The sequence below is a fragment of the Drosophila tropicalis genome, unplaced genomic scaffold (genome assembly GCF_018151085.1).
Source record: "Drosophila tropicalis isolate 14030-0801.00 unplaced genomic scaffold, ASM1815108v1 contig_593, whole genome shotgun sequence".
Lineage (NCBI taxonomy): Eukaryota > Metazoa > Arthropoda > Insecta > Diptera > Drosophilidae > Drosophila > Drosophila tropicalis.
Genome location: NW_027173070.1, coordinates 629,469 through 639,336, shown reverse-complemented (window position 1 = coordinate 639,336; position 9,868 = coordinate 629,469). Strand labels below are relative to the sequence as shown.

Below are 9,868 nucleotides of genomic sequence, written 5' to 3'. Positions count from 1 at the left end.
TTTGTTTGAGATTGAAATCCAAAAATAAGTATTAAGCAAATTTTGGAGTCGGTGAGCAAAAAGCTCAAGAAATGGATCAGCCACTGCTTGGTTATATTCGTGGAGGAAGATCATAGATCTATTTCACAAAGCAAACTACAATTTTAAACACTTTTTGCAAAAGCATTTTATTCAAGTTTCTTTCAGATTTTTGCTTATTGCATTTCCATCATCGCTTGGTATTTGTTTTTATTTATGTAATTTTTTTTTAATAAGTAGGTATTTTTTTTTTTAATATGTTATAATTAGGATCTTTTTTTATGGAATTACATCTGCATATATGTATGTGCCTTTAAATGTGTGGGGTTAAAAAAAGGATTTTACTGCGACAAAAAAAAAAAACAGATTCTGTACTTTGACGTTATATATTTTTATGTTTTTGTTTGTTTTAATTAACTCCTCGTAGTTGCTAAAAATTTAGTACTATAAAAGGTTTTCTTTTGTTTTGTTTTTTTTCGGGATTTCTCTATCGTCGAAGCCTTCCGTTTCTGTTTTGTTTTTTATATTCTCTTTTTGTTTTTTGTATATTTTTTTGTTTTGTTTGTTTGTAAGGTAAATTCTGCAAAAGCAATTACCAAAATTTAAGCTTCAATTACAATTTATAATATGTATTTTAATGATAAAAATTAGGTGGCGAAACGAAAAAAAGAAACATTCTGTTTTGTACATTCGTAAATATATCCCAACACTACTGACAGACAGTCCACGGTTGATCAAGAGTCGAAACTTTCGAGATTGCTAACGAGGGGGGAACTCTTAAAACGATACAAATTAAATTTAGCAAATAAAATTTTAATTAAATGTTTTTTTTTTTTTTTTTTATTGTTGCTTAATTTTGTTTTTGTTTCGATTTTTATTTATTTATTTTTTTTTGTTTACAACTATGCATGTTTAATTAATTCCTTTTTAAATTTTTGCATTTCTTTCTCTGGTTTTTTCTGTTACTATTTGTTTTTTTTTCTCTATACATTTGAATTTCTATGTTTCTTTTGTTTCTTGTCTTGTATTATTTTATTTTTTGTTTTTCTTTTTGCTCGGAAACATGTTCAAAAAATTAAGCTCAATAATCTTAAATTAATTTTTCTTGTGATTAATTATTCAATGTATGTTTTTTTTTCGGTAATTATGTAGACATACGAAAGTGATTCAACACACAGTGTAGCAAGCCAGAGCAGCTAATCCTTCGTCCTGGCCTATAAATTTTCTCTTCTTGTTTGCAAATTCTTATCTTTGGCCAGTTTTGGTCTGCATGTTGCATAGCAACATCCATTAATTGACTACTCTGGCCAACTGGTTTATTTATTTTTTGTTTTTGTGAGCCTGCTTTGTTACTGTGTCATGTTTCGTCTGGGTGTGTGTATTGTAATAATATTCTAAAAAATGTTTAAACATTGCATTGTGTACACTTCTTCGTTTTATGATTAGGTATGTTTGGGTTTTTGTTTTGCTTCTGTTTTCTGCTGCTACTTGAAACAATTTACAGTTTAATTACAAATTTGTTTGCAATTATTTTGTTTTTAAAAAATGATTAATCCATCTTGCTCCTGGCAATGAAGCACAAGAGTTTCCCACGTGCGTTTTGAATTAATTGTTTTTTGTTTTTCTTTTAATTTGTGGAAAAGGATTTTAGATTAAGAGCTGTGTGGGTATGTGTGTGTGTGTGTGTGGGAGGCGTGTGAGTATTTTAAACGCTTTTTAACTACAGCGTGAGGGTTTTGGTAGGGTTTTACATTTTGTTTTTGTTGTTTTTTTTTGTTTTTTTTTTTTTTTGTTAATACGTAAAGTGAGTGCTTTAATTTTTTTAATAGACTTGAATATATTTATATATATGTGTGTGTGTTTTTGCCATATGCATGTCAAATCTCACTTTCTACTGATTTTTTATTTTGTATTTTTGAGGAAAAGTCTTTAAGCTAAAAGAGCTGCAGCATCTTCTCTCTCTACAATTTAACAGTAAAGACAAACATCTAATCCGAAAAGAAAATCCGCTAATGAATGTAAAGAGAGAGAGACTTTTTGTGTACTACTGTCTAGAATTCAGTATTTATGTGTATATATGTATGTTTTTATGTGTGTGTGTGTGTGTGTGTTTGTTTGTTTGTTAGTGTTTCTATATAAACTTCAACTGTTTTTTCTTTTTTTGGTTTTCTTTTGCCTATGTCTAAATGTCATCTTTCTGATAGTTGCACAATACATAATTTTTTTGTTTGTTTTAAATATCTAGAATAGGTATATAGGTGTGTAAATATTGTGTATGTATGCATGTGGGGTTTTTTGAAATAAACTCCTTTTTTTTTTTAACCGCTGCTGCTGCCATCAATTTTGCCCATCGGCTATGCTGCGTATGACTCTAATAGTAGAATATTTGGCCGGCCTTTTGGCGCTTGCGCTCTTCCAGCTTACGATTGATCTCCTGCTGCCGCTCGGCCTTGCTCAGTGCTCGAGCTACATATAAGAACTTGTTGTCTCCCAGCTGTTTGCCATGCAATCCAATGACCGCGGCCAGCGCCGATTGAGGACTCTCGAAAGCCACAAAACCAAATTTACGTGAGCGTCCCTCTTCATCCAGCATTAGCTAAAAAAGTATTTAAAGAGAGAAAAAGTCACACACAGGGAGAGAGAGCGCGCGAGAGAGATAAATTAAGCTTAGGTTTAACCGTTATACAATAGAAACTGTTATAGATAGCAATCCAAATCCGCTTCACTCTATTACCGTTATATATAAATATATTTTATTTGTGTTTCGAATCGATAGTAAACAAATATCATCATTGTTATAGCTCTTCAGCTCTTCCTCAACTTACTCCTACTACCCCTGCTCATTGGGCATGCGCCACTAAAAGTAGAAAAAATATATAGAGTATTTAAGAGCACACAGAAAGAGTAAACTGTGCCACATGGTTTTTCTTTTTTCGAATTCGTACTTTACCCTTACCCGCCCCCACGTTTCCTATATATATATATTTATATACCATCCCACCCCACCTCACCTATTACTAATATCCCTTGTAAGGTCCACTTACCTTGTGACTGGTGATGCGCCCATAGGGCTCAAACATCTCACGCAAATGCTGCTCGGTGAACTCTTCGCTTAAATTCTTCACATACAGGTTCTTGAAATGAGTGGCCTTCTCCTGTTCCCGGTCCCGCCGCGGTATGAACTTGACCACGTGAACCTTCTGGTTATTGCACAGCATCCCATTGACCTTCTCAATGGCTGCCCGAGCCGCTTCTTCCGAATCGAAGTGCACAAATCCATAGCCGCGTGAGTTACCATCCTCGTCTTTGGCAACATTGCAATTAAGTATGTTGCCAAAAACGGAGAAGGTATCATACACCGCCTTGTTGTCAATCGAACGCTCTAAATTCTTAATATAAATCTTGCCGCTATCCGGGGAGCTGCTGCTACTGCCCCCACCACTGCTTCCGCTAGCCAATGCTCCACCCCCGCCAGCTGAATGGGATGAATTGGACGTCAGAGAACCATGTCCATGACGGCCGAGCACTGCAGCGGCGGCCAAATGATTACTTGCGGCATGTCCGCCACCCACATGTCCCAAATGTCCAGCGGCGGCATGATGGTGCAGTTGTTGCTGATGATGGGCATGGGCCGCTGCCGCCAAAGTGTTCAGCGGCTGCTGCTGATGGTAGTTAGCCGGATTGCCACGGAACGTCATTGAATTGACGAACATGATGGCCGGTGGCTGTTTGTGGAGCGTGGTGGCAGCTAATAACGAGCTATAGTAGGTGCTGTAAGGTGGTGCCGGTGCGTGGAGCTGGCTGAGAATCTTGACGACGGTCTTCGGCAGGGCGGTGGTGTATTGGTATAAGTATTGGTGACACTAGCGCCGTCGCTGCTGCTGCTGCTTTTAGTTCATTTCATTTGAAATGAATTTTAATATTAAAATTCAAAACTGCTACTTTTTTTTGTTGTATATTTAACTTACCAGATTCTGGTTGGAGTTTGAAGAATTACGGTTCACGTCCACGTTCCCCCTGCGTTGTTCTCTGAAAAAATCGTTTTTTCTCTGTCCCAGACTCTTTCACAGTTTCTATTTCTCTCTCTCTCTTTCTCTCACTACCTCTTTCTCGCTCGCTCTTTTTTCTGGGGGCTTTCACTTTTGTGTTTGCTTTGCTCTCCACCAGGGGGTCGAACTATTGTACACGATCTGTAAGCCAGTTGAAATGCTTGTTTACTGTGCAGAAAAAGCAATCTAGCAAACGAAATTTTTTATTTATTTATTAAAAAACTGCGTTCGAGATTAATTTTATGTAAACATGTAGTAAACGTGTAGATAAAAACGAGTAAGCGCGTAGATAACCAATTTATCGATTGGCACTAGTTTTTATTCGATTATTCGACTTGCATTTTACTTCGATTAATCGTATTTACCCCACTTAAAAAATCTCATTGCGCAACACTGGAATTTACTAACGTTGCCCAACACTACTTGTCATTATATTGAAGAATCTAAATAAACAAATAATAAAAGAAGTGCAATTGCAATATACACACGCAATTTTTTACCTATGTGCGTAAGTATTGGAGACAATAACAATTCCGTCAACATAAATGTACCCTTGAATTTTTGCCTATCCAGAAACAGAAGCTTAACTCGGAAACAGGATGCACTCAAATGACGAAATTAACAACGCCGACTTTGTTGATTGCATGCGGCTTCGTCAAGTAAGAAGAACCAAGCAACAGTCTGCAGCAGGTCATGATGCCTGTGCGACTAGTGGATTTGTTGCTTTCGATAGCATGGTAGATTCAAAGACGTGCACAGAGCAGAACCCAATTGTGGACATGATTCGTCAGGATTTCTGCTTGTCGTCTGAGGACGATGATGAGTTAGATCTTCCAAATGTCTCCAAATCTAAGTTTGGCAATCAAATTTTAAAAACGTACAGCAAAGAACGTCCACTGCATGCTACTCCAAACCGCCTAACCGACAATGATGATCAAGATGATCGAATGAGTTGTTCATCCGGATTATCTGTGCAGGAGGCAGAGGCTAGTAAAAGCTTCTTACCTAAAATAGACCAATTGGACGCACATAGTTCCCAAAAGATGCGTGAAAATTTACTCAATCTAAGTGAATCTTTATCAACACCAAGCAGTAAGACCGAGAATAAGCCCCAACCCACAAGTGATAATTGTGATACTTCCAACTTAAAAGGTAATCAATTACATTTCTAATCGTTGTAATTAAATTACTTTATTAAAGAAATTCCAGATACTTTTGAGTCTCCGAATGCTTTAGTTACGGGTGCTTCTCGTAAGTATTTCCAACAATTAAACAGTCAAATATTGCAGTCTCTCATTGTTTTAATTTTTATTTTTCAGAATCAAAGGTTTGCGACGATTGGTCTGATAGTGATTCTATTTTTGCAGACTATAACACAGATCCCAGCGATGAGTCAGCTGAGAAACATGAGAAGAATCCGTCTTCTGTTTCAGACATGCTGCTTGACATTCCATTAAGTGAATGGCAGATACCCATGAATTTGCCAGGCGAACAGAAAGATAAACCATTTGATATGGATCATTCTAATAATGAAACTGTTTCATTTTGGACGGCGTCTAAAAAGATAATACCAGTTTCGGAAGAAACAATGAATAGGGCTTCTTCATTAATGGCTCAGGCCACAGAGGAAGAAGGGAATGAATCAAAACCCTTACGAAAAGGTCTCTCAAGAGTTATGGATCAATCTAACAATGAATCTGTCTCATTTTGGACAGCATCTCAAAAGATAATATCAGTTTCTAAAGAAACAATGAGCAAGGCTTCCTCATTAATGGCTCAGGCTACACGGGAAGAAAGCGGTGAATTAAAACCCCCAATAAAGGGTCTCTCAAGGGTTCTGCATCCACCTCATAAGGAAACTGTTTCCTTTTGGACAGCATCTAAAAAGATAATACCAGTTTCTGAAGAAACAATGAGCAAGGCTTCCTCATTAATGGCTCTGCCCTCAACGGCAGAAAAAAATTGCGAATTGAAACCCTCACGAAAAGGGCTTTCAAGAGTAGTTACCCCTCGTGAAAATTGCAGAAATATTTCAGATAAAAAGTTTATACCAATTTCAGAAGAATCCATGAAAAGGGCTTCCTCATTAATGGCTCAGACCACAACGGCTCAGAAGGGTATTGAAACGAGCAATGAAGCAAAACCTTTACGAAAAGGTCTCTCCAGAATTAATACATCTCTTTACAATTCAAACAAATGCGAATCTAAACCGACAAACATTCAAAAAAGTCTTTCTAAAATATTTGAATCGTGCCCAGACCATAAATATATGCCAATTTCGAAAACGACAGAATACAAGTCGTCTAGAAACCTTCACACAGCAAATATTGATATCCCAATAAATAATCTCGATACGGAATCTCTAATAGCTATTCCCGAGATATGTGAATCAAATGATAACAGAAAATTTAAACCACTGACTAAATCACAAGTTTCTGAAGAATCCAAGACAATATCCTTTTCTGAAGCACCGAAAATACCATTAAAAGTTGAATTGCCTAAAATCGAACCTTTAGATTTTCAAAAGACTCTTTTAGCCTGTCAACAAATTGTTAAAGTATCGGATCAGACTAAAGAGAAAGCGATGCAAGTTATGACTGATCTCCAAGCAATGTATTTAGAGAACCAGAAGTCTGTTAATGAACCGAGGGTAGAAAAAGTAACCGAGCAACCGAGCTTTAATGATGAAGGTGTAAAGTTTCACAGAGCCTGCAAAGAATTATTTGGAATTTCTGATGACACAAAGAACAATGTTACTAGGATATTGAATGACTTGAAGGCGGCAATACCAAAATGTACATTGGTTCGAATACCTGCTCTAGAGAAATTGCAAACTGCTTGCACAAATGTGATTAATGTCATGGAAGAGTCACAAAATGTGGCTTCAATGATAATGCGTAACTATGATGAAGCGCAAGAAGTGGAAGCGCAAAATATGGCATCTACGGATCCACAAGAAACGAAATTATTCCTGGAAAACCCAATTGATGATTGCAAACTAAAGAAGGAAGAAAAATCTATTGAAGAAAATTTGAGTAGTTCCCTAGGTGAACAAGTGTCCGAGACAGAATCGGAAATTAGCTCTGGGGAAGACTTTAATGGATTCTTCGAATTAGAAACATCCAAAATTCAGAAACATCCAAACGCAGACAATATAAACGATACTCAATTACAGCGCACAGACTTGGAAACTTCTTCAAAATCACAACCGGAAATAGGAGTTGCTACGACTCCATCCTGCCCACATAATATACATTCTTCCCTCTCACAATTGGCTAATCGTTCACCTTTAGACAAGAGCACAAAAAGCGCCATAATCGGTCGTCGAAATCTACTTACACTTAACAGGCGTAAAATGCGAAACGCAACTCGTCCTGAAGAAGTAAACAAAAAGGAAAGGCAACCGAGCTTCAGTCCCAAGTTTTGTTCAACTAGTACTCCTCTGGTTGATAGGAATCCCAATATATTGGATAATTCGGTTGTCTTCGAACTCAGAAATAGCTGCGATCGTGAGGACTTGACGCCACAAAACAGAAAAAGACGTTGCTTGGGTTTAAGTCGTATGCCAAATAAGTTGTAATGTTTCATATTTTTTATTAACCGCTGTTTGTTGGTTACCCAGTTTGAAAAATGTTTTTTTTTTTTTTTATTTAAGAGAAAAGAATGGAAAGGCATATACGAAATTAACTAATTACCTCTAATTTCTAAGTTAATATCTATGAAAACAAAGAAGTGAATTCAAGACGCATCTAAAATGAATGAAATAATACTTGGTCGCTGAGTACCTGTAAATTTAATTTAAGAACTATGTATAAAAGGTGATCCCTAAGACTTAGTAATCTTGCATATCAAGGGAATTATCCCTTGATTAAGAAATCCAATAATCTAGATGAATATATAACGTATATTTTTGAGTGTGCGAAAATGAAATACTTTTTCAAACCATAAAAAGTAAATACTGTTTTTTTTTACTTTACAGCACTGATAATACCTAACGTTCATCAACACTGCTGGCCACTGTTTGTTGTATTTACAATCGTTTCATTTTTTTGTTTAAGGGAATAAACAAAAAAAAAAACAAGTGCAATTTAATTCCCTATAAACCTTTTAGCCTTTGTGAGTACGTTTTTATCGAATTAAAAAGTAAATCAACAGACAAGAAACAGCATGGAACTATTCAAAATGATGTTGTAATGTCAATGCTTACATTTTTTCATTCATCTATTAAATATCCTTAAATCAAAGAAGGCTGCTGACCCAAAATGAATTCCCAATATAAATACAATTGTACATATGTATGTACATATGTATGTACCTAAATGTATGTCACAGATGTATAAATCTGGATAATGACAGAAACCTTTTGATTTCGTTTAGTTTTCCGTCATTCATCTTTATCGCAATTTGTAAAAAGTAATAATTATTTTTGTTCACCAATACATGCACAGCCAGAAGTAAGTGTAGTTGTATACATATGTATATGTACATATATATATATTTGGGAGAGAAGGCTACAATTCAGCCAATGTTGATTACGAGGAGCACGGGCTATTGTTTTCATACCCTATCCTTTTGAAGGGGTATATTAAAACCAAAACAATTTGTGGCAGGCAGAGAACTTGTGAAGTTCTGTAAAATATATATAGCAATTGGCTGTCTCTACAGCTTTTAAAAACTGATATTAAAAGGTCTGTTCACTTAGACAATTATATTCATGGATTTTTTTTCCGAAGATTGGTATAACTACTTAAAAAAGGGTATGCCAAAGTCGGCATTGCGTTTTGCAGCTCCACAAATGAATTAGTCGCAGTTGAGTTCGTTTTTTTTTTTTGTATTTTAAAAACAATTCAGATTTAGAGTAAATTTTCATTTGTTCTCATACGCCGCCTTTAGCCAGTTCGTCGACAAAGCCACGTCAGCTGAGATTGTATTTACTTTTCATCTTTCTTTTTTAGAGACCATCACTTACCATCATGGCCGATGAAGAAGGTTGCGAATGCGTTTGGTCGCATGAATATGCCATGCAGAGGTTAATAAATTTTGTAAGTTTAACTATACAGTATTCATATTATATGCACTTAATCTATGGTTTAAATAAACACCCCTAGATTCGCCAAAATCAAAATGTTTGCACAGATACCGAGTGCTTTGATGGTAATGGTAGGTTTTAAAGCTTCTTTATAGTTCATTTACTTAAAGTTTGACTTTTCTTCTCAGCTGGCGGACGTGGCTCTCAAGTCAGCGAGAATAATGGAAGTGGTTTTACTATTGCCATGGTTTTCATGATCTTGGCCATGTTTATGTACGTCTTCAATCCAAGCACTTGGGGAAAGTGGAGCAACGCTAACAAACCCAATCGTCATGATAATAATCATCAGGGTGGCTCCCCCCCACCACCTCAGCCTCCACCACCGCCTACAGCGACTTAGAATGAATTCGAAAGGTGCATTTTCCAAAATTTTCTGTTTGCATTTTCGGTTAAGGAATGAGATAAAAAATAACATTTCTGCAGGTGGGTTAAGAAATGTTTCGAAAAAAAATTAAATGTGTGCAAGAATCTTAAATTGATATATTCCTTGACTTACAAATTTTGTTGTAGAGTGAGAAATGAGCCATTTCTTTGTAAAATTTACACTTTATTAAAATCAACTGCCTTATGGAGTTATTACAACCCCATATTGCGATGTAGACGGTACAAGTTTGTTAATTCAAGCCTCATCAATAAGAAAGCTTGACATATCAGCTCCCATTATTCCTTAACATATAAAGATATAAGAAGACATATTCTTTACAAAAGACGA

The 9,868-nt window shown here is 36.0% G+C and overlaps 3 protein-coding genes across 9 annotated transcripts; 2 read left to right on the top strand and 1 right to left on the bottom strand.

Moving 5' to 3' along the window:
• Window positions 1-149: 149 nt before the first annotated feature.
• LOC137577918 (polyadenylate-binding protein) lies at window positions 150-4,345 on the bottom strand. Of its 2 annotated transcripts, none has more exons than XM_068291510.1 (3): window positions 3,987-4,345; window positions 3,063-3,902; window positions 150-2,614 (listed from the first exon to the last, which is right to left on the bottom strand). In XM_068291510.1, exons 2-3 carry the CDS (start codon window positions 3,729-3,731, stop codon window positions 2,390-2,392), a joined length of 894 nt encoding a protein of 297 aa, XP_068147611.1. In that variant the 5' UTR covers window positions 3,732-3,902; window positions 3,987-4,345; the 3' UTR covers window positions 150-2,389. The 2 variants fall into 2 exon arrangements, with proteins under 2 accessions (XP_068147611.1, XP_068147610.1); XM_068291509.1 differs by having other exon boundaries at window positions 3,063-3,905; window positions 3,987-4,344.
• A 29-nt stretch (window positions 4,346-4,374) lies between these two features.
• Brca2 (BRCA2, DNA repair associated) lies at window positions 4,375-8,006 on the top strand. 3 transcript variants are annotated; one of them, XM_068291506.1, is made up of 4 exons: window positions 4,375-4,571; window positions 4,641-5,219; window positions 5,268-5,318; window positions 5,387-8,006. In XM_068291506.1, exons 2-4 carry the CDS (start codon window positions 4,667-4,669, stop codon window positions 7,645-7,647), a joined length of 2,865 nt encoding a protein of 954 aa, XP_068147607.1. In that variant the 5' UTR covers window positions 4,375-4,571; window positions 4,641-4,666; the 3' UTR covers window positions 7,648-8,006. The 3 variants fall into 3 exon arrangements, with proteins under 3 accessions (XP_068147607.1, XP_068147606.1, XP_068147608.1); XM_068291505.1 differs by having other exon boundaries at window positions 4,376-4,575; window positions 5,387-8,005; XM_068291507.1 differs by having other exon boundaries at window positions 4,377-4,575; window positions 5,277-5,318; window positions 5,387-8,005.
• A 76-nt stretch (window positions 8,007-8,082) lies between these two features.
• On the top strand, window positions 8,083-9,635 carry LOC137577919 (small integral membrane protein 14). 4 transcript variants are annotated; one of them, XM_068291512.1, is made up of 4 exons: window positions 8,083-8,187; window positions 9,023-9,109; window positions 9,176-9,227; window positions 9,285-9,635. In XM_068291512.1, exons 2-4 carry the CDS (start codon window positions 9,041-9,043, stop codon window positions 9,494-9,496), a joined length of 333 nt encoding a protein of 110 aa, XP_068147613.1. In that variant the 5' UTR covers window positions 8,083-8,187; window positions 9,023-9,040; the 3' UTR covers window positions 9,497-9,635. The 4 variants fall into 4 exon arrangements, with proteins under 4 accessions (XP_068147613.1, XP_068147615.1, XP_068147612.1 ...); XM_068291514.1 differs by having other exon boundaries at window positions 8,090-8,183; window positions 9,176-9,221; XM_068291511.1 differs by having other exon boundaries at window positions 8,096-8,183.
• Window positions 9,636-9,868: the final 233 nt, after the last annotated feature.

Coding starts and splice junctions, on each gene's coding strand:
- Brca2 (XM_068291506.1), top strand. CDS start 4,667: ATGCACTCAAATGACGAAATTAACAACGCCGACTTTGTTGATTGCATG. Junction 5,220..5,267: donor TGATACTTCCAACTTAAAAG/GTAATCAATTAC, acceptor ACTTTATTAAAG/AAATTCCAGATACTTTTGAG. Junction 5,319..5,386: donor TTTAGTTACGGGTGCTTCTC/GTAAGTATTTCC, acceptor TTTATTTTTCAG/AATCAAAGGTTTGCGACGAT.
- LOC137577918 (XM_068291510.1), bottom strand. CDS start 3,731: ATGTTCGTCAATTCAATGACGTTCCGTGGCAATCCGGCTAACTACCAT. Junction 2,615..3,062: donor GGCGCATCACCAGTCACAAG/GTAAGTGGACCT, acceptor ATACTTTTTTAG/CTAATGCTGGATGAAGAGGG.
- LOC137577919 (XM_068291512.1), top strand. CDS start 9,041: ATGGCCGATGAAGAAGGTTGCGAATGCGTTTGGTCGCATGAATATGCC. Junction 9,110..9,175: donor TGCAGAGGTTAATAAATTTT/GTAAGTTTAACT, acceptor AAACACCCCTAG/ATTCGCCAAAATCAAAATGT. Junction 9,228..9,284: donor CGAGTGCTTTGATGGTAATG/GTAGGTTTTAAA, acceptor TTTTCTTCTCAG/CTGGCGGACGTGGCTCTCAA.